This window comes from Furipterus horrens, unplaced genomic scaffold (genome assembly GCF_987537825.1).
Source record: "Furipterus horrens unplaced genomic scaffold, mFurHor1.1.pri manual_scaffold_11, whole genome shotgun sequence".
Taxonomy (NCBI): Eukaryota; Metazoa; Chordata; class Mammalia; order Chiroptera; family Furipteridae; genus Furipterus; species Furipterus horrens.
This window is the reverse complement of record NW_028327181.1, coordinates 45,326,088-45,352,565: the sequence shown is the minus strand read 5'-3', so window position 1 is coordinate 45,352,565 and position 26,478 is coordinate 45,326,088. Positions and strand designations below refer to the sequence as shown.

At 48.6% G+C, this 26,478-nt stretch overlaps 2 protein-coding genes across 8 annotated transcripts in view; one reads left to right on the top strand and one right to left on the bottom strand.

Annotated features, from left to right (window-relative positions):
- Positions 1-23,315, bottom strand: part of TOM1L2 (target of myb1 like 2 membrane trafficking protein) — a 128,135-nt gene extending 104,820 nt beyond the window's left edge. For all 7 annotated transcript variants that reach the window (XM_090292432.1, XM_090292431.1, XM_090292433.1 and 4 more), the window contains exon 1: positions 23,138-23,315. In XM_090292432.1, the coding sequence (XP_090148558.1) occupies positions 23,138-23,189 (52 nt within the window). In that variant the 5' untranslated portion in view covers positions 23,190-23,315. The remainder of the gene's footprint in view (positions 1-23,137) is intronic.
- A 404-nt stretch (positions 23,316-23,719) lies between these two features.
- Positions 23,720-26,478, top strand: part of DRC3 (dynein regulatory complex subunit 3) — a 52,950-nt gene continuing 50,191 nt past the window's right edge. Inside the window, exon 1 of the mRNA XM_090292117.1 lies at positions 23,720-23,839. The gene's annotated coding sequence lies outside the window, so the exon portion shown is untranslated. The remainder of the gene's footprint in view (positions 23,840-26,478) is intronic.

The following is a 26,478-nucleotide window of genomic DNA, read 5'->3' as shown; positions in this document are numbered from 1 at the left end:
ATTTCTCCCTTTCCTCCACCTCCTGAGACTTGCAACCAGGGGAGCAGGGGCAGTGGAAGCTCGTCCCAGGCTCACCCCCTAAGCCTGTCTCTGCGAGGTTTGGAGAGAGGATTCTAATCCTTCTCCGTCTCTCCAGACTCTGCGGACAGCCTCCTTCTCACCCAGCTTCACTGCTGGTGATCAGAAGTCTCTCTGGATCTCGGGACACTAACATTCACAGAACCAAAGGCAATGGTTTTCTGGTCACAAGCCCTGGCGTCAGGCCTGTCATTTTCTTTACAGGATTCGGCAGGAGGGATGGCTCTTGACTTGCTCCCTTCTCGTTTCAGTCTTGTCCTACGATTCACGGACGCCTGGCTCTAGGACAGACCTCTGCGGTTTCAGTATGATCTTGGAGTTGGGGATACTCAATTCCTGGGGTCAGATCTGTCTAGGTCATCAGAGTCAGGGACGTCCCTCTCTGGCCTTCCCTTCCCTGGGCACATTTCTGTCCCTAAGATGTCCTTCTCTTTCTTTCTTGTAGTTCTTGCCATGGGCAATACTCAATCGACCCCACCCAGGGACTCCCCACTGGGATGTCTCCTTAAGACCTTGAAGGCTCTGGGACTTACCAACTTCAAGCCCAAGTACTTGATTTTCTATTGCAATACAGCTTGGCCTCAATACAAACTAGGGGATCAGGAGGTATGGCCCACAAAGAGATCTCCTAACTATAATATTGTCCTCCAACTTGACCTGTACTGTAGCCGTCTTGAGGAATGGCCTGAGGTTCCTTACATCCAGGCCTTTTTCGAGCTCTCTCATCATCCCAATCTCTGCGCCTCCTGTCTTGCGTTCTTACTTATACCTACTTCCCTTCCTCCCCCATCTTCCCAAGATTTAAACCTTCTCCCCCTCTTTACCTCCTCCTCCTCCTCCTTCCGCCCCTTCCCTGACTCTTTTAACACCCCCTCCATCTCCTCTCCCTACTTCTGCCCCTCAGACCTTTCACCCTGCCCCCCTTCAGATTGGGTTGCTCCCAGCCACACCTGTCCCAGCCATCCCTTTCAGGAACCCCCTAAGCCAGCTCCCTCTGAGAGGTTGCTGAATCAGAGGGCATTATTTGGGCCCAGGCTCCCTTTTCAATGTCAGATTTCTCACAAATTGAGGTCAGACTCAGCAGGTTTTCAGCAAACCCAGCTAAGTTTATGAAAGAGTTTGAATATCTCACTGTCTCCTATGACTTCTCCCAGACAGATACAGTATTTCCTCACTTATCATGGGTATTACATTCTAGAACCCCCCGCAATAGGTGAAAATCCGTGAAGTAGGAATCTTACATTTTAGTATTTATATGTATTTTAAGGCTTTTTAAACCCTTCCCACACACTTATAAACCATTCCCAGTCCCTTATTAACCTTTTCCACATTTTAAAAACACTACTTATGTTCTTAAACATATTCTACACTTTTTTTCAATTATTTTTTATTGATTATGTTGTCACAGTAGTTTCAATTTTTTCTCCCTTTGCTGCCCTCTGCCCAGTACCACCCTTCCCACCAGCAATCCCACTCCCCTTAGTTCATGTCCATGGGTCGTGCATATAAGTTCTCTGGCTTCACCCTTTTCTATATTATTCTTAACTTCCCCCTGTCTATTTTGTACCAACCAATTATGCTTCTTAGTCCCTGCGCCATACCCCATTTCTCCCCCTTCCCCCTCCCAGCTGATAACCCTGCAAATGATCCCCATACCTATGATTCTGTTCCTATTCTGGTTTGCTTAGTTGGATTTTGTTTTTATTTTTTAGATTCACTTGTTGATAGTTATGAGTTTGTTGTCATTTTAGTGTTCATAGTTTTGATCTTTTTCTTAAGTAAGTCCCTTTGACATTTCATATAATAATGGCTTGGTGATGATGAACTCCTCTAGCTTTACCTTGTCTGGGAAGCACTTCATCTGCCCTTCCATTCCAAATGAGAGCTTTGCTGGATAGAGTAATCCTGGTTGCAGGTTGCCTTTCATCACATTGAATACTGCTTGCCAATCCCTTCCTGCCTGCAAAGTGTCTTCTGAGAAATCAGCTGCCCCCAGGACTCTGTCTTTATCTTTCACCTTTGGCATTTCAGTCATGATGCATCCTGGTGTGGTCCCCTCTGGGTCCATCTCACCCGGGACCCTCCGTGCTTCCCAGACCTGTATGTCCAGCTCCTTCGCAAAATTTGGGAAGTTCTCCTCATTTTTTTCAATTCTTGTTTCCTCATTCTGCACTGGTTGACTGTTTGTTTCTTCCTTATGTTCCAAATCATTGATTTGAACGCCGGTTTCCTTCTCTTCACTGTTGGTTTTGTGTGGATTTTCCTTTGTTTCACTTAGCATAGCCTTCACTTCTCTTATGTGTTTGCCATACTCAAGCATATCTGTCAAGCCTGTGAGCATCTTTATCACCGGTGTTTTGAATTCTGCGTCTGTTAGGTTGTCTATCTCCTCATCTGTGAGGTTGGCTATCTCCTGGTCGATTAGTTCTCCCACTGGAACCTTGATCCATTTCCCCTTTCGGGCCATACTTCTCTGTCAGTCCTAATTCTGACAGGTTTCTGTGTTTGTTTGCCTCGGCGTCCCAGGTAGGGCTGTCACTCCTGTTACATTGTAAGGGGCAGGGTCTTAGGGATTCGTCAGTACAGGGCGGCCTGTCTCACCACGTTGTGGCACTGTATGTGGGGGAGGGGTCTGAGAGGGAACAATACCACTTGCCCAGCACTCGCCCCTTTTCCAGCCACCTCTCCCATTTCTGCATCAGACTGGCGCCCCTCTAGCTGCCGCCCTGGTCATCGTTCCCAGAGTGGGTGGGTCTGCAAACGTTCTAGGACCGTGGGGGCCCTTTAAACAAGCGGACTCTGCTGAGACTGGCAGTTTCTGCCTCCGCCCCAACTGCCACTGGTCTGCACAGTCAGAAGCAATGAGGCTTGATTTTCCCCAGTGCTGGGACTGTGAGTTGAGCGGTCTGGTGAGGAGCTTGGAACGCTCCCCACGTGTCCCTCCTGACTTAAAAATGTGTGACTGCGCTTTCCGCGGGCCTGCCACTGCCACTGCCACTGCCGCTGCCACACCGCATCCTCTCCACCCCGGCTCCACCCCTCCTACCTGTCTGGATGAGTGTTTCTTCTTTATATCTTTGTTTGCAGGACTTCCATGCAGTTTGATTTTCTGGAGCTTCTGGTTGTTTCTAGTTTTGAGGTAGTTGTATTCCTTCTTAGTTGTGGAGGGAGAAGCAGCATGTCTGTCTACGTCTCCACCTTGGCCAGAAGTCGCATATTCTACACTCTTAAACCTACATAACTTTAACAACATACGTATACAGTACTGCAAAATCCAGCGATACAGTGAAAAATTCACAATAAACAAATATAATATTTTTTAAAATCCCGCAATACAGTGAGGCTGCAATAAGTGAACCGCGATATAGAGAGGGACTGCTGTATTTACATTGTCTCTTCTACATGTATCAGTTCAGGAGACAGAGGCCATATTTGGGCCAAGGCATGGGAGATGGGGACAACCAAAGTCGGAGGCAGCCTAATACTTGTGCCCCTAGCACCATGGCCATCCCTGATCAGGACCCAGTTGGGACTAGTGAGCTAACTCCCCTGACCACTGGAAACGAGATCCCATGCTCTCCTGCCTCACAGAGGGAATCAACTGGGCCACTATCAAGTCTGTGAACTATGACAAGACTAAGGAAATCACTCAAGGGCAGAATGAGAACCCTGTTCTTTTCCTCTCTGGGCTCTTGGAGGCTTTTCGCCTCCACACTAACCTAGGCCCCGATGTGAGGGAGGGTCAGTCCATCCTAGCAATGCACGTCACCTCCCAGTCAGCCCTGGACATTTGGTGCAAACACCAAAAGCTAGAAAGGGGCCCTCAGACCCCACAAGCAGAGTTAGTCAATCTGGCTTTCAAAGTCTGTAACAATCGTAATGAGGAGCAATGAGAGGAGAAAAGGGAGCAGGACTGACCATGATCCAGGGAGTAAAATGAGGTTTTCAAATGGTGGTCTCAGCAATTGAGGGGTCTCTTCAGGGAGGGACTTATCTGAGGCCCCAATGCAAGAGCAAAGACAGCTGTCAATGGCACTGGGGCCCCGAACCTGCTTCAACTGAGAACAAAAGGGTCACTGGAGCCGAGTGCCTGAAGAAAACGCGGAAGCCACCAGGACTGTGCCACGTTGTAAAAAGTCGGGGCACTGGAGGAGGGAGCACCCACTCCTCAAGGGAGGAGATCCAGAGCCCCTTCCAGAACCGGCAGGGGCTCCCTCCACACCCACAGACCTCCTCAGCCTCCTCCAGACATGGGACTGACAGCCCCGGCATCGAACCAGGCTCCGCTCTGCACCATTGATTGGCCGAGCCTCACGTAAGTCTCTCCATTGCAGGTAAGCTAATCGATTTATTAATCAATACTGGAGTCACTTACTCTGCTCTCCCTGAGTTTTGGGGTCCTTTGTCTCCCTCTCCTCTCTCCACAATAGGGGTGGAGGGAAGGCCACAGGCAACCCTACAAACTCCCAGCCTCTTCTGAGCTCTGAGAGTCCAGGTCTTGCTCACTCCTCAGTAATTCTTAATAGCCCACCCCTCTCCCCAGAAGGGATCTGATGACTAAGCTAGGCACCCAGATTCTCCTACGCCCTCAAGCTTCTTTCCTAAGACTCTTGGGGACTTCCTCAACCCACACTTCCCTCCCAGATTCCATTCTCCTGAGGTTGTAAGTGGGGTCCCAGCTGAAGTCTGCAACACTGACACTCCTGGGAAGATACATCACGTACAATCCACCACTATCTGCATGGAAGATCCCATACACTTCCCCTGCCGCTCACAATACCAAATTAAGCTAGAGGCCCTCAAGAGTCTCAAACCCCTCATGGCCAAGTTTCTCAATCAGGCTTACTAAGACCACCAACTCCCCTTACAACACTCCTACCTTCCCCGTCAGGAAACCAGATGGCTCCTATCAACTAGACAGCACCTCCGGATCATTGATGAGGCAGTTACCTCCCTCCGTCCTGTTGTTCCTAACCCCACACCTTACTCGGCTCCATCCCTGCCAATACACAGGGCCCCTGTCAAGTAATTTTCACTGCTCCCACCCCACAAAGCTCTCAGGACTTTTCTCATGGATACATCTCTCCCAACTCAAACCCACTGCCCTGCCTAAGAACTCTCCACCGGAGAAACTGCTCGAGGAGCCCACTCTTCCCTCCTACGCCTGCCAGCCAATTTTGGATACCAAACTCCAACTCACCGAAATCCAGCTGGTGGATATGTGAGACCCGGAAAGTACCTGGCACGGTCTGGGACCACTAGGTAATCCCCCTGTGCCAGCCCCGTAAGAGACCCCCTGCGTCCTGGCTGAGAGCCCTAGTTTCACACCTAATCTCTTCTCCCTCAGGAACCGCTCGGCCAGGAGGCCCCTCGTCTTCTAAGGAATGAGGCTGCTCAGCCCTACAGCATTGCTGGGCCTCCACCAACACCTCTCCCAGAGGGGATGAGTAATAATTCCTGTCCCTCCTTCAGAACGGAGCCAGTTAAGAGACCTACTGGTCCCCACCTATTTCAATCTACCTGGATGGGTCATTAATGAAAGGGTCAAGCCCACAGTGGACCACATACTTCTCAATCACCTACACCAACAGGGCCATTACAATCTCCAAGGACCAATACTCTCCTCCATGGATCCCTTTAGCTAAGTTCCCCTCTGCCTAGCAGCTGAGACCAGACCCGGACCACCACACGGATCCTTTCTAAAGTATCTAAGAAGCGCCATCACTCCTTTAACCTGTCCCCTTCTTGGAAGTTATATAAAGAGGGTCCTTGGGAGGATTTGACTGGTGGGATTTTAAGGCCAACATCTGGTGCTGGTTTTCCTGGCTAACTCCTTTCCTAGGACCTATAGCAGGCTTTTTCTTTATTCTCGATTTTGGGCCACGTCTCCTCAAATACCTCATATGTTCATTCAACAGTGTGTGCAAACTCTGGGAGATCCTGCCACAAACAGCCTCTGGCCACAGCTCTCCCTTTCCGGGCTGTCCCTCTTCCCCTTAATGACCCGTACCTGGACCCTCAGGTAGGGACAGCTCTACATCCCTAACCAGCAGGAAGTAGCCATAAGAAGCCCTTTGCTCATACTCCCCAGAACCGGGTCCAATCACTAAGAATAAAACAATTTTGAAACCGGAGAGGGAATGACAGGACAAAGCTGGGCCCCTTTGCTCTCGTGGCGCCCTTTGCTGAGCAGGCCTGTGGCCCTACTACACATGACTGCCCTTTTACTCTTCGCAGCTTCTGTCCGCAGGACTGGAAATTGCTGGAAAGCAAGAACAGAACGTGACTAGCTGCTCCCCACAGCCTCAGGCAAAAGATAACATCGGAGCGAACTGCAGCTTCTGCAAAGCCGCCTGAAGCCCCGTGTTACAGCGCCCCCTACAGCCCAGGGGCCACACAACAGCACCCCCGCCCTTTGATAATCCAATTATAACCCAATAAAAGCTCAAAGCCCCCACCCCTCAGGCCAGCGTAATTCTCCACGCCTGGCCCCTGTCCTCTCTTGGCAAGTGGAGAAAACTTAGCTTTCTACATTTTCCTCTGTGAATCCTTCCACAGCCCACACCAACTGCCGCCCTAACATCTATCATTTTACCTTTCATCCAGTCCCAGAGGTTTCCCCACTTTGCTTTCTCCTGCCTCCCCAATCTATCACCCACGGATTTCATGTAACCCACTTCTGTCTTCTCTTTCGATTGTAATGTATCAAATAAGGTGCAAACTGGTATTTTCCAGAGCATTTTTTTAATCAGTTAAGGTTTTATTTCCTAGCACTTGTTGTTACTTTGGCTCAAACAAACTCACAAAAAGGCTCTACAGGTTTGGAGGTTTCTTATGTCTCTTTCTGGCCAACTCCTCCAAATCCTTCACACCAGGCCCAGGAACCTTATTTCGTCTCTCCTCTGAGTCCCCTTCGTGCACCCACAGGATGTGCCCTAAGGACGGTGAACTATGTGCTTGCCTCGCTCTCAAGGGAAATTCCCCGAGGGTGCTGACTGAGCCCCATGCCTCCGCAGCACCAGGCAGGATGGGCCCTCGGAACCCTGGGAGGCTGTCCCGCCACTCCCCTCCTCCCACACTGACACTGTGACATGCCTGTCCGGACCCAGGGTGGTGAGCTGGCCCCAGGACAGGAGGTGTCTCCTCCAGAAGGACATCTATTCTCTAAGGGCCCAAGCAGTGCTACCAGCCCAGCTGAGGGCTCTAATTTCTGCTCTGTCACTTAGGCACATGTGACCCCTCAGGTCTGTCTGTTCTATCACTGCCACCCTCCCTCCCAACAAATAAATTTTTTTTGGTAATATTTTATTTATTTATTTTTAGAGAGAGGGGAAGGGAGGGAGAAGGGAGAGAAACATCAATGTGTGGTTGCCTCTCACACGCCTCCAACTGGGGACCTGGCCTGCAACCCAGGCATGTGCCCTGACTGGGAATCGAACCAGCGACCCTTTGGTTCTCAAGCCAGTGCTCAATCCACCGAGCCATACCAGCGAGGGCAGCCAACAAAGAAATTCTATAACAACTATATAGCATCATCTAGTAAATACGAAATGCTGGAAAATGCACATATTCCTCATGAGACTGATGCTCTGCCTTCCTCTAGCTACACATCTTTCACTTAGGTTCTGAACAACCCTGAATCTATATGGTTGCTTAATAACATACTCCCGAAAGGCACACAGCCACCTCCTCCTACCCATTCAGGTGGCTACAATCAGAACAGTGTCAGTAAAGGTGTGGAGAACCAGGACCCTGTGAACTGTTGGTGGGAATGTGAAGTGGTGCAGCCACTACGGGAAACGGGGGAGCAAGAGAGAAGGAGTCCCACACAGAGGGAAGAACGTGATGCACACAGACAAGGAGGAAGCGGGAACGGAAGAGCGCGGGCAGTCATCTAGTAAAGAGGAGACCAGAAGCCCACTGGGTGAGGGCTTAAACACCAGGCTACATTTATAACTCATTTTGAGGGAGGTGGAGAGTTCTGGGACATTTGTCCGACATTCTGAGTGGCCATAGCACAGAAAGGAGAGAGAATGGAAGGAAAGAGACTGGCTGAATGGCATCTGCAATGGCCCAGGTAGGACCAGGACTAGACTAAGTTAGAAGAGGAGAAAACTAAGAGGAAACAAAGGCTAAAGACATTAGGAAGAAAAACCAACAAAACCCCTCCCACTGGCACTCGTCTCCACAGCGGAGAGGCCAGGAAGCCCCGATCCGTCTGGCCCCCTCATCATCTGCTCAGCCCTCCAGGCCCCCTTCCATTTGTTGCTGCTCCCTGGCACAACCTGACTTCATGTTCGAAAGCAGTTACGGAACTGAAATGAGCGTATCTCTGGGTGCCATGTGCCATTACATGTAACATTTGCGGGCATCAGAGTCTTCTCTCATCTGCTGGTGGACCCGATTTGTCCAGCTGACAAGTGAGAAGACCGACACCAGTAATTATAGAAACAAATCCAACCTAGTCTCTCGAAATGAACCTGTACTCTCCATCACACCCAGCAGACGACTCGGTGACCCTGGCAGAGGGCCCTCACTTCTCAAACCACAGCAGATCGGGGAAGTCAGCAGGACTCCAAACCACGTGCCCTTTCAAGATGGCAGATGGAGAAAATAATACATATGATTTCTCAGGCCTAGAGGGAGAAAGCAGAAAACTCTTCAAAATACTACTGGGACTCAACACAAAAGAGTATATACTATATGATTGCACAGTAAGAAACTTCTAGAATAGGCAAAACTAACTGGTGACAGAGTTAGAATTAGTGGTTACCTCAGCAAGGGGTGACTAGAGGGGAGGACTGACTGACTGGAAGGGGCATGAGGGAACTTTCTGGAATAAGAGTGAGCCTGTCTCTTGACGGGATGTAGGTTACAATTGTGGATGCATTTGTCAAAACTATAACAATTAAGATTTATACATTTCATTAACTATAATTCAAAAGCAAATGATACCTCAATGAAAAATATTAGAATATATGCACGCACAACCCTGGCTGGTTTGGCTCAGTGGATTGAGCGTCGGCCTGCGAGCTAAGTGTCGCTGGTTCGATCTTCCAGTCAGGGCACATCAGAGAAGGAAAACTCTGACTCCAAAAAACCTCTGCTGCCTTGTGGCATACCTCTTCAGGGGAAAGGCTAAGGGAGTAAACCCCGACAGAAAATCCGGAGCCGGAGTCCCTAAGGCGGTTTGACGTTGTAGTCAACACCGGCAACTCCTGCGGCGCACCTGAAGCCAAGCTGTATTGACTCCGTCTTTCCCTTGGATCCTTCAGCTGCGAAGAGAGGGGGGGTCTGCTGCATGGGCAACAGCAGACCCTCCATATCACCCTGCCCAGGCTCTGTAGCTTCAGTTTCACTGGAGAGGACACTCCAGTGTCATCACAAGATGTCGATTCAACACGGGAGGAGACAGATACCGTGTCACTCCCGAGTTGGACTGCATAGCCATTCTCGGCGGTGCAGATAGACTCTTAAGAAGCTACACCATCGTCTCTCGAGACGGACGGCTGCCGCCGCCGCCGACAATATGCACGCACACACGCACACACACACACAAACTGGATTCAAAAGAAAGTAGAATGTCCTATGGAGGCTAAAGGCCTTAAGAAAAACTGAAAGCACTTTGATCCAGGACTTAAGCTTTAAGTGTGGAAATGAACTTGGAGACACTGTTGTTCAATCCATGTTCTTCAAATGAGTGAACAGGCAGGACGTGACCTACTGAAAGTCATATAGCAAATTAGCAACAGAGCAGTAACCAATCCTAGACCTCCCGAGTCCTAGACTGGGATTCATTTCTCTGTCCTGGATCAGTGTCAGAAAAAGCAGATGAAACAGAGGACCAAAGGTTATTTTATGAACTAATTTCATTTCAATCATCAAACCTGGAGCTAAATAGTCACCCCCACCGAGCCAGGTCTAAATCAGATTAACTTTCAAACAACAAAAGTATTTACCTTCATGAGTCTGAGTCAAGAACTGCCTCTCCATGAACGGCAGACTTATTACACTTTGCTTAGCCTCCCTGCCCATACACGGCAAGCGCCCTGAGGCAAGAAGAAAAACATGGGGAGTCATAAACTGAGTTCTTTCCCCAGTTTTTACACTGACTCACTGTGGGACTTTGGTAAGTCACCTACTGTTGTTACCAGAAAGGGGGCCTGGCCCTCAGCGGGTCTGCCCAGGGCCAGCTGTAGTATGTGGGTTCTTGACTTCGTGCAGGAAAGATTTCACAAGACGTGTCCAGGTGATTTTGAGAGTACATTTATTAAAAGTTGGGGACAGTGAAACAAGGAAAGGCCCAGGATGGAAGAAGCAGCAGGAGAGCCTGGGCAGGGCTGCCTTGGCTCCCTAGAACCATTATAGGAAAGAAATGAGCTCACTGAGAAGTGAGAGAAAGGGGGCCCTTGAGACAGGATCAGGGGGTTGGCCCGGGATGAGCTGCCACTGCCCGCTGCTCCCTGGTGGCAAGTCTCATGGGGACCCTTAGAGTTTAGGAGACACTCGCCTGTGGGGCAAAGGAAAGGCAAAGGTGTGCTCCTGGGATGGAGAGTAGGCACTGGGTACTTCCTCTTTAGGGTATTTTTAAAAATCCTCACCTGAGGACATGATTTTAGAGAGAAAGAGTAAGGGAGAGAGACAGAGAGAGAGAAACATCAATTGGCTGCCTCCCATATGCACCCCGACCCGGGATCAGCAGCCCTTTGGTGTGTGGGATGCTGCTCCAACTATCCAGGGCCATCTTGAGGGTTTTGAAAGCTGGGATTTTAGGGGAAGCCTTAGGGGAGGGTCTCAACAGACTATTCATCAGCTTTATGCTGATGTGCCCAAATGAGATTTATTCCTGACCTCATCCATTCTTGGGTGTGGTTGGCACAAATGGCACGAGGTGGATCTCAGCCATCTGTCTCCCTGAGTGGGGTGATTTAGGCTATTTACCCTCTGGTCGGGGAGAGGTGTAAACCATTCACCCTTAAGTGTCCCAGGTTGGGGAAGATAGGATTTTGCAATGTACTAGATGGCTGCAAACTGCTGGGCCATTTAACTATCCACTTAACTACCCGTCTAAGTTTCCCTATTCCCCTTGTCCTGGCTTCCTGGCCTGTCTCACTGTGATATAATAAAAAAACAAATATTTGATCTTTGTCTTGGCTTTCTGGCACATAGCTCCAAATCACCCCTGGCATCTCCACAGTCTCTGGATAAGAATGAGGTGACTGGGGGCGGGGGTGGTGGCTCCACAGTTCCTGGATGGGGGCTGCTTACCAGAAGGACCCAAGCCTTAGAGCGTGAGGAGCTTCCAGCCCACCCCCCGACCCCCACCTTCCAGGAGGAGAAGGGAGGGAGACTGATTAGTCACCAATGGCCAACGACTTGATGCATCAACCCTGCATAGTGTGCTCAAGAGCTTCCTGGTTAGTGAGCACACTGAGGTGCCAGGAGGCCAGCACCCAGAGACATAGAAGCCCTGCGCCCCTTCCTCTCACATCTGGCCCCATGCACCTCTTCCATTTAGCTGTTCCTAATGTTTATCCTTCATAATAAACCAGCAAATATAAGTAAAGTGTTTTCCTGTGTTTCGTGAGCCAGTGTAGAAACTGTCAAACCTGAGGAAGGGATCATGGGAACCCCCAATTTATAGCCAGTTGGTCAGAAATACAGGCGTTGGGCAACCTGAGACTTGCACTGGGGTCTGAATTGGGAGCAGTCCTGTGGTTCTGAGCCCTTCACCTGTGTGTGTGTGGGGGGGGGGGGGGGTAGTCCTGGGATAACTCCAGGTAGTTAGGTAAGAATTGAGTTATAGAACACCCAGTTGGCATCAGAAGAAACCCACATGTGTGGTGGCAGAAGTATTGTTAGGGTAAAAACAGTACAGACCTATACCCTCTCAGCATCTCAGTTTCCGCAAATAAAATGAGGGGGCTGGATCAAATGCCGCTAAGGCCCCAGCTAGAATCTGGTGATTCTTTGAATTACTGGTTAAAAAATTTCCAGGTTAATATAAGGGATTCTCACTCTCTGGAAGCCACTAACAAATTCTGTTTTCAACCACCAAGCAACATCATTTCTCAGGCCTCATTTCCTATTTTGACTAATGACATGCCAGACTCGTTGTGATTTCTCCTCTGAGGAGTGGCAAAAAACTCAACAGTGCCTAATTAACAGGCCCTGTCCTTGTCTCAGCTCTCAAAGACTTGCCCCCAATTCTCTGAGATGAAAGAATCAGTCTCTCTCCATCACACTCAATTTTAAACCAAAACCCAAAACAGAATTTTTGACATGCCTCACAGACTATGAGGCTTGTGCTTCATTAATGATTAAAACAGCAGCTGGTAGGTAACATCTTAAAAGCAAGTTGGTCGGTTAGACAATTTAGCATCTGTTTAAATCCCCTTTTTTCTCTTTCCGACACTGTAGTTTCAAAGCAAATCCTAAGAAAAATTAAAAGATATAGGTCTTCCATTACCAAGAAGAGCTTCAAGGATATGTAAGACATTAAAGCCTTTAACCAAACTCTTAGAAAACTTGCGGGGCTGATGAGGACTTGTACACTGAATTACACTAGGAGGACTGAAACCGGATGAGTCATTTGTAACACTAAGGCAGATCTGAATTTGAGAGAACTATTACCAGATTTTTAGCCATGAAGTTCATTCAGGTATTCATCCGCTTAATTCTACAAATAATTACAGAGCAATGATCCAGTTTAGTGCTTAAGAGTACCAGCTCTGAAGTTCACCTGCTCCACTACTTATTATCCACAGAACCTGGGGAAGGTACTTAACCTCTGAGCCTCAGTTTCCTACTCTAGGAATCTGAAGGACAGTACCTACATCATGGGGGTGTTGTGGGGGTGCTGCTGAGGGGTGATGCTGACTAGTGCAATTAGCACCATCACTCTTGTCTTTAGGGCATGTATGAGACTCTACTGAAAAATAAGGGCATGATATTAAAGGCACAGAAAACAAGAAAAGAGAGGTAAACTGGACTTCTTCAAAATTGAAAACTTTTGTGTATAAAAGGACTCAATAAACAGAGTAAAAAGGCGACTCACAGAATGGAAAAAAATATTTGCAAATCACATATCCAATAAGAAATTAATATTCAAAATATATGGAGAACTCCTAAAACTCAACAACAAAAACAACCTGATTTAAAACTGGGCAAGAAAAAAAAAAAGTGAAAACAAAAAAAAGAAAGAAAAAGAAAAAAAATGGGCAAAGGACCTGAACGGACATTTCTTCAAAATGTACAAATGGCCAATAAACCCATGAAAAGATGCTCAATATCACTAATGATTAGGGAAATGGCGAGGATATGAAGAACCTGGGACCCTATACTGCTGGGGGGAATGTCAAATGGTGCAGCCCCTGTGGGAGACAGTGTGCTAGTTCCTGCTCAGAATATTACAAACAGAATTACCGCATGGTCCAGGAGTTCCACCTCTGGGTCACAAATGGCTATTTGTACACTGTGTTCAAAGCAGCATTCTTCACAATAGCCAAAAGGTAGAAGCAACCCAAGTGTCCAAAGATGAATGAATGAATAAACAAAATATGGTGTAACCATACAAAGAAATATTATTCAGGCTTAAAAAGGAAATTCTGACATCTGCTCCAACACAGGTGAATCCTGCAGACTCTACGCCAAGGGAAATCAGCCAGTGACAAAAGGACAAATACCATACAGTACTATGTGACGCCCTTGGAGCAGTCCAATTCACAGAGACGGCAAACACAACAGTGGTTGCAGGGGCTGGGGGAGGGAAACAAGGAATTATTGTTTAACAGGTGCAGAGTTTCAGTTTTGCAAGATGAAAAAAGTTCTGTGAACGTCGTCACTGTCACAGAACTTAATGGTCAGAATGGTAAATTTTGTGTTATGTACATTTTACCACAATTGTTCAAAAGTAAATAAGTAAATAAATATAAATAAAAGAAGGTGCCCTCATGGAACATCTGATCTAAATGATGCATGGAAAGAATGTAACATAGTAACATATTTTGATTTTATATATGGTATCTCACTGACTCGCTTAACCCTGTAAGATGTGGCAAAACACGTATTCTTGCACTCATGCTAGTGTAGGTAGCTAGATATTAATAAAAGAGAAGGGAGCAAAACTGGCTAAGCTTAATTAGGTTGGACAGCAGCATTGCTCCACCAAGAGTATTAACACCCCTCCATCTATCCCCGCAACCCCACAGGGTGGAAGGACCAGCTTTCCAGTCTCCCTAGGGTACCACCAGTCCACTGGCCCTGGGCTATGAGGAGGAGAAGGGGGGAAATTCCTCTGCTTGGCACATGCCCAGTAGAAGCCAAGATGGCACAAGGGAATGTCCTTCTACTTTGAGGCATGTGCAGAAGGAGCCAAGATCGTGACCACAAAAAGGAGGTGTCTAATCTGGGGAACAGACCAGATTGGTTAGGGGAAGGGCCCAGCACCAGCCCACCAAGGGATGGGGAAGATCTGACCAGTCAGTTGAAAGCCCAAGGCAATACAATCAAAGCTTAACACGGGCCTCTCTCTCAGTCACACACGTTGGCCCGCATCTTCCTGCGCTCCTTCTCTCTCCGTAGCAGCGCTGTGGGCCTAGCAGCCACGCGGGTCCGAGCACAGGTTCCAGGGCAGATCTGGATACAGCAGCACAGCTGGGAACAGGGACTAAGGTAGCCGGATGGGGACGAGACTGAATGGGACTAAGCTTTGGCAGGGACTGAACCAATGACACAGAAGTTCTGGATCCGGCCCTTCTTCTAGGTTTTATGAAGACGAGGCTGGACTTCTTCCACAGCAGGGCAGACAGAACTAAGCTACAGGCCCCTGGTGACGGTCCTTGGTTTCTACTTCAATAAATCTTACCACTGCACCTCATCCTCCCAAGTGTGCATCCCCGGAAATACTTTTCTTCAGACCCTGTGGAGGGTCCCCATTTCAACCAGCAACACACACACACAGACCCCTCTTCCCTGTTTACCGCTCAGGAAATTGAGTATTGGAACAGTTCACGGACTCACGCAAGGCAGTCACACACACAGAGGCAGGACTGACTTCAACCCCAAACAAAAAGTGCCAAATGTTGGAAGAGAACAGAAAGCGAGCGATGGGCATCTATCTACACTGCTCTAGAATTCACTGGTGGACTCGCTGCCTTCATGGACTCTCCGTGGACTCGGTTAAGGTCCCTTCCTGTCTCCACGGAAACTCGCCTGCCTGTGTGTGGAACGTGGCTCAGCCTACAAGAGCCACCTTGGGTGATTTCTTAACTACTCTAAGCCTCCATTTCTTCTTCTGTAAAATGGAGATCCACTGACTTAATGGAGTTTTCAGAGAAAAATTTTAAATTAAATAATGTGTGTAAAGCACTTACAATAAATCATGGCTAATATTTTTAGCTTTGAAAGGTGCTAAAAAATAAGAGTGATAGAAAGGCATCTTTGGAATGAGTAAGTACAAAATACACTCTATCGCGTGCTGTGAAGGTCACAAGGAAATAGAAAGCACAAATCCTGCCCTCCAGTCTTAATCCCAAGATAAGGCAGCAAACACAGGACAAGACACGAGATAAATGAGGACAGGCTACAGCAGAGGCAGAGAAAAGAAATCAACAAGTCTGAGTGTATTATTAGTTCAGCGCAGGACACTGTACTGGGGACTTGAACACATTCTCTCGTTTGATTTTCACAAAAACCTGAAGGGTAGGTAATATTCTATTTTATAACTGAGAGAAAAGCCAAATGAATGATAGGGAATGAACACTGTGAGCTCAGAGAAGAAGCTCAACACCATAAACAGGATGGTCTAAGAAAGCTGCCTCGAGGAGGAGGCGAGTGCTCAGAGACACCAGGCCTGACCGGGACGGAGAAGGCGAACACGCTCGTCCAGGGCAGGAGGGCTGAAGGCAACACGAAAACAGGCTCCTCCTCTGAGACAGGGTTTTAAAAGGCCCCTCTTGTAAGCACAAGCTGAGCCAGCAAGAACGCCTGAACGCTATCTCTCTAGGTCAGCCTAAAAAATCTGCTAGGTCAAAAGCAACACCCGTTCAGTGATGCTCCTCGGGGCACTATATTTATACCCACTTCCTCACCTTGTATCGCCCCCTACCCCAAAAAACAAAACCAAAAAACAGGTGGAGTATACAGAATGCTTATACACTGTTACATCTCCAAAGTATCAGAAAATGAAAAATGAAATACACAAGCGTTACACTTCTTATATGCAATGAGAAGAATCTCAATGAGGTTATTTAAAAAGCACACTATGATTTTTTTCTCCATTTCATTTTTGTACATTTTTCAAATTTGCTAAGTGGGTATATATTGTTTTTTTGTTTTTTTAAGATTTTATTTATTTTTAGAGAGAAGGGAAGGGAGGGAGAAAGAGAGGGAGAGCAACATTGATGTATCAGTTGCCTCCTGCACCCCCCGACCAGGGGACCTGGCCTGCAGCCCAGGCATGTGTCCTGACTGGAACCAAACCAGCGACCTTTAGCTTTGCGGGACAACATCCAATTAACTAAGCCACACTGGTCAGCACCGATACATTGTTTTTTAAAAAGCACAATTCTGTGAGAATTTTTAAAATCCCGAAGAGCCGACTAAGCATGAAACCCCTTCCTTCAGTAAAGCCCCGTGAGTGTCTCAGCTCCTGCTCTTGCACAGAGGAAGCAGGGCACCCTCCCCACGTGACGTTCGCTGTCTGGGGCTCTGTGACCCATCCAGCTCTCAGAACTCCGACCTCCTCCCGGCGCCATCACCCTGCACGTCACCCCGCGCGTCTCTGCTGCACCTCTTCATCACAGGAAGGCTCCAGGCCTCAGAGGAGCTGGTGCTGCCACTGCTGACTCTCTTGTAGGACCCCTGTTCTGCACAGACGGGGGTTTTGATGGTAAGAAAGAAGAATGACCTTTCAGTCACTGTCAAGGAGAAACCTCCCTGCCTCTGGAACGACATTCAGGCCACTCCCCTCCACAGAAATCTTCCATGGGCCCCTGGGGCCACCAATGAAAAAGCCTGAACCAGTTTTGCACTTGCCCACCATTTGCAGCCCTCCATGGTCTCCTATTCCATGACACTCCCCTCGCTAGGCCAAGAGAACCAATGCCATTACCCACACCTACCCCACAATATCCAGCCTGTGAGCAGGCTGCTGTCTCTGCCAGAAGTACCCTCCAAGCCTCCTTTTCTATTTCTATATGAATCAAATCCTACCCATTTGTCAAAGCCCTGCTCAGCAGCCACCACCTCCTGAGTCCTCCAGAGCTTTCTTTCCCTCTTTCCCTGCTCTTCCCCCTCCCCTCCCGCTATGCAAACACTGGCAATCTTCCTTGCGGTGGTGGTGGCCGGTGGCCCGAGCAGAACGCTGAGCTCCCCCTCCAGCTCCCTCACTGCTGGCTGTGTGGCCTTCTCATTGCCTCAGTATCCACATCTGCAAAATGGAAATAATAACAGTGCCTTACTCACAGTATTATTGTGACGTTTAAAGGACTGTAGTTATATAAAATATTACCTCAGTCTCTGGCACATATTAATACTATACTGAACTTAAAAAAAAGAAAAAGGAAAAAATAAATCCTGCCCTGGCTGAGTGGCTCAGTTTGTTGGAGCACCATTCTATATACCAAAGGGTTGCAGGTTCGACCCCCCAGTCAGGCACATACCTAAATTGCGGGTTCAGTCACCAGTCAGGGCACACAGAGGAAGTGGCCAATAGATGTTTCTCTCTCACATTAATGCTTCTCTCTCTCTCTCCCCCTCCCTTCCGCTTCCTCTCTCTCTTAAAAAAAAGAAAAATTAATAAGCATATCCTCAGGTAAGTATTTAAAAAAATAAAATAAAATAAAGCAAAAACCTTACCTTTATTATCATCACTACTGGAGGTATCAGAGAAGGAAAACTCTGATTCCAAAAAACCTCCGCTGCCTTGCGGCATACCTCTTCAGGGGAAAGGCTAGGGGAGTAAACCCCGACAGAAAATCCGGAGCCGGAGTCCCTAAGGCGGTTTGACGTTGTAGTCAACACCGGCAACTCCTGCGGCGCACCTGAAGCCAAGCTGTATTGACTCCGTCTTTCCCTTGGATCCTTCAGCTGCGAAGAGAGGGGGGGTCTGCTGCATGGGCAACAGCAGACCCTCCATATCACCCTGCCCAGGCTCTGTAGCTTCAGCTTCACTGGAGAGGACACTCCAGCGACATCACAAGATGTCGATTCAACACGGGAGGAGACAGATACCGTGTCACTCCCGAGTCGGACTGCACAGCCATTCTCGGCGGTGCAGATAGACTCTTAAGAAGCTACACCATCGTCTCTCGAGACGGACGGCTGCCGACGACGACGACTGGAGGTAACCCCTTCCGTCTTCCATTCCCGTACTTCACTTATCTGTCCAATCCTGTGCTACTGCTTTCTATCTTATCTTATTTAGGTCCCTGTCGTAGCTCCCTTACTAGACTGAACATCCTGGAAAATGCTTAGTTTTGTATCTACAGACAATCAATATAAAACCACTGAATGAATAAATGAATTCTAAATAATCATATTTAATGTCCATAAGAAGACACACATTTAATGTTTAAAGAAAAATAGAGAGAGGGAGAGAGAGAGATGAAAGAAGCAGAACTTACCACCTAGAGCAAGAGTTCGCAAAGCGTGGGGCCTGCACCAGCAGTATCAGCGTCACTTGGGAACCTGTTAGGAATGTGGAATGCTAGGCCCAGCCCACACCTGCTGAGTCAGAACAGAGCGTGCAGTCCGGCAATCTGGTTTAGCAAGCCCTCCAGGCGATCCTGATCACCCTGAATCATGGGATCTGTAGAGCCAAGGGTAACACGGAAGCACAGAAGGAGCACTAGATGAGGAGTGGATTCTGGCTTAATTCTGTCAGTGACCTTGCATGAGTCTCTCAACCTCTCAACTTCCTTATAAGCAATACAGGGACAACAGCACTCAAATAATTAAGTGTCGTGAGGATTAAATGAGATCCCATGTGCAGAACTGGCAAACAGTAGGTGCTTAATAATTATGGTTCTTTCAGTTTTCTTCCTGTGCCTCTCACAGGGTTGTAAAGACTAAAAATAATTACTGAAGTCAAACGGTTTTGCGCACTGCCAACGGCCATAGAAACCTGAGCAAGCAACTGTCATGCCTGGTACGAACAGCCAGGGCACTAGGAACTGGTTTCTGTCTGATACCATCCAATCTAAAAACACAAACCACATAGAGTATCTAGCCCCTTACAAGTTCATTAAAGCAAAACTGTGAAGACAATAGATGGTCCTTCTCCCACTGCCCAAATATTCTGGTCAAAATTAACTATTCACTGATCTTTTAATGTAAATGAATCCAAACTTCACTCTTGGAAAAGGCTTATATAGAAATGCTTTCCAGCCACCACAGGAGAAACTGCCCACATTTGCAGAGCCCCGTGGCCCCGACTGAGGGGGCTCCTGATGAATGACACCCACCTCCAGCAGACACTCAGCCTCCAGAGGTCCGTGTGGTGGGTGGAGATAGAGACAGTCACATTTTGAAACTTCTTTCAGAAGAGACTCTGTCTGGAAATAAAAGTACTTTTCCTTTCTCCACACTTAGTCTCTTAACAGCACTGCCGGCGTTCTCCCGAAGCCCACACCCGACTCAGGAACTGCCTTCCAGGATGAAGAGCAGGACGGAGGCAAGAAACTCACAGGCTGTGCACGTCAGACCACAGGCTCAGCTGCTGGCGGAGACGGGAGCACTGTGTGTTCCAGCAAACACACCACGTTAGGGTTCCCGTACGAGGCCCGGGCAGGAGACGGTAACAATAACTAGCCCTACTCCTGTGAGCCTGGTGCGCAGCAGCTCCGGAACCCCTGTCGTGGCATATCATCTCTACTGAAGGATCCCTAAGAGCAGATTTTTAATATTTCTATCCCAGAGCCTGGCACCCAACAGGCTCTCAAAAAGACCACTAAATTCTACTGTTGAAATTATTTACGTACAAGCCCCATGCAGCAGCTGCGAGGTATTCTTTTGTGCCCGAGGTAAATGAGGTCCTGGGAGACTAAAAGCGGAAGTCAGCTAAAAAATGAAGGCTTTGACATCACCCAGCCAGAGCAAGGCTTCACACCAGGCCCTGACCCGACTCGCCGCTACTCCCCACAGCTACCTCTGTTCCACTCAGAAGAGTACTCACAGATGCCCCCCCCCCAATACCTGTCTAGGCACAGGGGGTCCTCTTCTCTGCCTCTGGAACTCTGACCCATTCTCACAAACTGTGCTCAGACTCAAAGAAACCAGTCCTACCACCCCAGCTCTTCTGATTCTTTTGGACCCCTCACAGCACCAACAAGCTCCACAACCCGATTGAGCACTGAGCTGTGGAGTGACCGGCTTTCAATCCTCATCGCTCCCCGCACTTCTGTCCTCTCTCCAGAAGTCCCTGGATGACCAGGACAGCGACAGTATCCCAGCTCTCCCTCTTACCAGCTGAGCAGTCACGTCACTCCTCTGAGCCTCTGTGTCCTCATCTCTAATGTGGAAAGACCATGTACCGTCTTCACAAAGCAGCTGTAAGGAGCAAATAATGGCTGCAGAATTGCTTTGTGAAGCTGAAGACACTGCTTTTCATCATGAACTCAGTCGTTGTTATTTCATTTCTGTATTCCCCTCCCTCCCCTCGATCTCCTGGCACACACCTTTAACAGACACTAACAATACTAAATGTCACGAAAAGCACTTTTACACTTTGTCACAACCATACAGAATAGACACTAGAACTGAACTGAATGGGAAATTACACAGGCATTACCAGGTGACTAACCTGCGGTGAGGAGGCCTCATTCTCTCCACGGTCAAGTGTCTTTCTAAGTGCTGGTGGACACTGGGGCATGGAGGGGGGTTTTCCTTCACGGGTCACAGATGGGCCAGTTGTCCCACATATCCTCTCCAGATAGAAAAATTCAATCCTAACTTAATTACTCTGTCATCAACTGTGACAGCTACAATTTATTGAACCTCTACTATATTCCAGGCATTCTGCTAAGTGTTTTACACCCATCAACTCACTCAAACCTCACTCTTCTACACGCACAAATCTCTCTATCATCTCTCTATCTGTCTGTCTGTCCGTCTCTATCTCTGTCTCTCAGCAAACTAAGGCTCAGAGGGTTACACAATTTTCTCGGGTCTTGCAGCCAACAAATGGGCAAGGCAAAATCCAAAGCCAGGTCTTCCTGTCATAAGCATCATGCTCTTTTATTTTTTTATTTAAGATTTTATTTATTTATTTTTTAGAGAGAGAAGGGAGGGAGAAAGAGAGGGAGAGAAACATCAATTGGTGGCCTCCCACACACCCCCAACCAGGGACCTGGCCCACAACTCAGGCATGTGCCCTGACTGGGACTGGAATCCACAACTTCTTGGTTTCCAGGCTGGCACTCAATCCAGTGAGCCACACCAGCCAGGGAGCATCATGCTCTTTCCATGCGAAATATACTTTTATATTCCTTATATTTGCATAGTTTTAAACCCCCTTTAAGTGCCATCCCACCTTGGCATTTCAAAGGTGTGCAGCTTCCTATTGTAAAGGAAATAGAAAAGAAAAAAATCCCCCTCCCTACAACAAAGCTTACTGGCTCCCTCCAATAACTGGCTGGAATTCAACACTCAACTGAGAAATGAGCGTTTGGAATGTGGCCACAGTGAAAGAGTAGCTGAGGAAAGGAAGTAAGGAACGAAGGGGTGAGAATCCAGAGGGACAGAGTAATGTGCAAAGGTGGGAAAAGACTCTTCCAATATCCAGAGTCCATCGTTCCTTATCAAAAAGAAAAAAGGTTCCCAAAGGCCAGTCAGCCAACGGGCGAGGCCTCAATAATTTCACAGGCCCCACAAAAGGCTGAAAAGTAAGCTGGAAGTTAAGTACAGCAGAAAATAAACAAATCACTACTGCCTAAGCCAGACAGGTCCCTAAGGACTCCAAAGGTCCCTGCTCATAAAAGATATTTACCAGTCCATCCACCAACCAGGAGGAACTCAGTTTTAAAAGAAACTAATCAACTTTCTTAACTGACCACTTGGCACAAGCTCCTACCTTAGGTGAAAAGGCAAGCTGCTTTTTTACTGAGGAAATCCCATACGGTGACCACCCTGGTAGCCTTGGCCCTCCTTACCCAGGATACTTACTGGTCACCTCTGGTGCCCTCTTCCGGGTGTCCAGACCCCTCTGTAGGATTAACGAGTAGTGCCGAGTACCCCTCTCTCTACATTGCCACGAAAAGATTTCAGCTTTGGCAAATTTAATATTGCAGGGAAGCAGCAATGTGCAAAGAATTACTACACGGAATATCAAAACTTTAGAATCTGAGGGAACCTACTACATCTTACTTCCAAACACCTCATCTGACAGACAGGGCAAACGTCGAATCAGAAAGGGCAGTGACTTGCACAAGGTCACAGCGAAAGTCACTAGCAAAGTCCCGACTGAAGCCCAGGCTTCCAGATTCCCAGTCTAGGGCTCTCATCACTAAATAACACGGCCTCCCTTCTTTCCCCGAGGCAGGGCAGGCAAGCCATGCTCGCCCCCTACCCCCGTCCAGATAATGGTCCTCTAGGAACCCCTGCCCCTGTCCCGACCCTCCTACACCCAGGCTGAGTTGCAGCTCTAATTGGCAAGTCTTTGAGCAGGTAAGCATTCCCTGGGAGGGTGCCCAGTCTGAGGGCTGCTAGAATGGGAAAGCCGGGACAGGGGTGATGGGTGTGAAGAAACTGGGTCCTGACAGCAGCGGCTGCAGGCTGGATATGGGCGCACGCAGTGGCATCTCCCAAGAGCCGCTAAGGTGCTCGGAAGGGCTGGGCCCTGACAGGGTGGGACGCGCGGAGGACCTCCAAATCCAAGTTGGGCCTCCGGGCGCCACCGGGCAGAATGGTGCTGGCGTCGTGAGCAGGCCCACCAGCCTGCGGGCAGAGGCCCGACGACAGGATGCGCGGCACCGGTGACCCGCAGAGGCCTGCGGTCCCCACGAGAGGCGTCAGCCACCGCCGTTGCCCACCCAGATGCCCCTCCTTCGCGCGGCCTTACCGAGGCACTGCCCCACCGGTGTGCTGAACGGGTTCCCCAGGAGGAACTCCATCTTGGATGGACAACACGGCAGCGGCCTGGGTACCCCTCCAGCCGCCGGGGTCTCCGCAGTCCTCCGTGGCGCTCGGGACCTGATGGACACTTGCCCCCGCCCCACCCTCTGGAACGCTCGGCTCCTGATCCTGCTCCTGTCGCACCCCTATTGGGCAACGCCGGCTCAGTATTCCTCCGATTGGTCCCTACTCTCCCTCAGCGAAGCTCCACCTACCCCGCGGCCTCCCATTGGGCAGAGGAACAAGCTAAGTCACAGGAATCTCCGTTGAGCGTAGCAGCACCTCCCGCGGCCCGCCTCCGAGTGAGTCTGTGTATTTTAATTCACCTATGTATTGGTCAATCTGGAATCCCTATGGTTATTGGAAAAGAAGCGAGTCAACCACTCAAATTGGGGGCGGGGAAGAGGCGGGCCTAGAAGGATTCCCGCCCATAAAAAATGCTGATTGGAGAAACATTTGTTTTCTCTACGGTTGGTTGGTGGTAGGGTATTTACCCACCCAGAAATGTTGTCACGTGACATATCAACTTTCACCCAGGATGTCTACCTCTTAACTTCCCCTTAGCAACGGAGTGGCGGCTCCTGGTTCCCCTAGCAACTGAGCGAAGTGTCTGCTGCGCTAACCAGCCGGGTAGCCTGCGCTTGAGAAGGTGAGACTGGAGCTGAAGCTGTGGGAGGACTAGCAGGGGGAAATAGCGCCCCGACTTCACGCCTCTCTTTTTCCTCAGGGGAGTCTGGCCCAGCCCTTCTCATTTGTAAAATGAGCACACAGGTCCTCTGCCAGCCACTTTATAGACGCGCTGAGATGGTCAAAACGCTACTCTGGACTTTCAGGCCTGTGGATGAGAAAGAAATGCTAAGGAAGCATTTCCTCAGGGCAGGGCCCGAGGAGATTTTTAAGGGGTTCAAGCCCCTAGGCTCTGACCTGATCCTTTTTATTAAAAAAGGGACTGGAGGCCTGGCCAGTGTGGCTCGGTAGATTGGGCGTCGGCCTGCGAACTGGAAGGTCGCAGGTTGGATTGATTCCCTGTCAGGGCACTTGCCTGGGTTGTGGGTCGTCCCAGGTTGGGGGCGCGTGTGAGAAGCAACCGGTAGATGTTTCTTTCCCTCTTTCTCCCCCCTTTTCCCTCTTTCTCTCAAAATGAATAAAAATCTTTTTGGTTAAAAAGGTACTTGAAAGAAAGGTCCACTGATAACTTCAAGAATTTAACTGACATCTTAATTGTCATTAAATTATTTACCTTATTTTTATTCTTCATCTTGGTGCGATTTAAAGTGCTTTGGCTGGGAATATGGATACCCGAGTTCCATGTCTGTCTCTTGTCAGTAGCAGCTGTATGACTTTAGACAGTTTCCTTCCCATTAGGACATTAGGAATCTCTTCTTGAATGGCCTCCAGAGCTGACATGCTGACGTGTAATTAAATAACACGTGTGCACTTGGTACACAGTAAGCACTCAGTAGACTGTCAGTTAATAATTTATAGCCAACGGGGGCTATATTTTTCAGCTCCAGTTGATCACAGATTGTTGTCCCCAGGACAATTCTCGACCTCTCTCCCGGTGAGGAGCTAGTGCATTGACAGTGGCACACTCCCCACGTCCTACCTGTGGTCTTCACCGACAAACTGTCAATAGGCAAGTCAGGAGGAACCCAGGTTAGGTGGTAAATTACTGATAAAATCCCCCTAGGGGAGGAGTGTTCGGGCCTCAGCATTGACCCAGAACAGCTGTGTGAAACATCTTGCGCTGGGGCAATGATGGCCTACAGTGCCCTGGGTACAGCTAGTCATAATGAAGAAAATGGCTCTGGAGTCATGCTCTCCTGCTTTACTATGTACTAGATGTATAAGCTTGGGCATGTTACTTAACATTTCTAACTAGCTGCTGTTTTCTTATCTGAAACTGTGGACAACTAGTCCTACATATAAAATAAATTCCTAGAGATCTCTTAGATCCACATGTCACCACCACCTTGGTCATCTCTGAGCTCATCACTCTTGTCCTTCTCAGTAGTACGGCCAGAGCGAGCTTCTTAATTAAAGTCTCATCATGTCACTGACCCTCTGAACCCCAGGAGCTTCCCAGGGATCCTTGGATAATCACAGAACTCCTGTAGGCCTCTCCATCCTGGTATCACTGCAGCCGAAGTGAAACATGTCTTGCTCTGTCCTCCGTCAGAGCCCTCACTGGGCAGTTCCCTCTTCTTTCCTATTCGTCCTTCAGATCTCAGCCCCATTTCCTGTGGCCAGGACAGGTGCCCCTAATGGATGCTGTCATAGTTCCCTACACCTACAAATCTGTCATGGTTTATAATTAAATATTTGTGTGATTACCTGATTCATTCTGAAACAAAGGTAAGACGATCTGTCTGTTGTAGCCATAACATGTAGTAGTTATTCATTACATGTGTATCAACCAAATAAATGATCTTGAAGAGTTGTAGGAGGGAGGAATTCTTTCTCTTTTATAGATGGGAAATTCAAGGCTTGGACAGGTGAGGTGAGATGCCAGACAATGCACAGTCAGGATGCAAAACTCGCCCTTGTGCACATAATAGCTGTTCCACATTGTGGTTGTCGGGCTTGACTGAAAGCAAGCTTGATCTCTCATAGGTGCCAGGCCTTGGTGATGTGGGAGGGCTGATAAGTCAGTTCAAGTTTTGAAATCAGAATTAAGAATAATTTCCCAAATTACAGCACCTTTCTTTGAAAAAGCACAAACACTTTGCAGGTAGCATGAGCACATTAAATTTCCCCAAGGGCAACTTGAGGTCAAGTTATGGGAAATTTTAGAGAAATTTGTTTCAGAAGAGGACTTCCAGCCAAGAAGGAGGTGTGGACAGACATGCTGGGTCTCCCTCCACAAGAAGAAATATAACTACCTCAAAACTAGAGACAACCAGAAGTTCCAGAAAATCATGCTGCATGGAAGTCCAACAAACAAAGATATAAAGAAGAAATACTCATCCAGACAGGTAGGAGTTCGGAGCCTGGGCAGAGAGGGCGCGGTGTGGTGGTGGCAGCAGCAGCGGCAGCAGCAGGCCAGTGGAAAGCGCAGTCACATGTTTTAAAAAGTGGGGAAGGACACCTGGGAAGCGCTCCCAGCACCAGACCAGACTGCGCAGCTCATGGTCCCAGTGCCAGGGAAAATCAAGCCTCATTGCTTCTGACTGTGCAGACAAGCAGGGTTGGGGCGGAGGAAGAAACTGCCGGTCTCTCAGCAGAGCCCACTTGTTTAAAGGGCCCCCACAGTCCTAGAACGTCCACAGAGCCACCCACTCTGGGAAC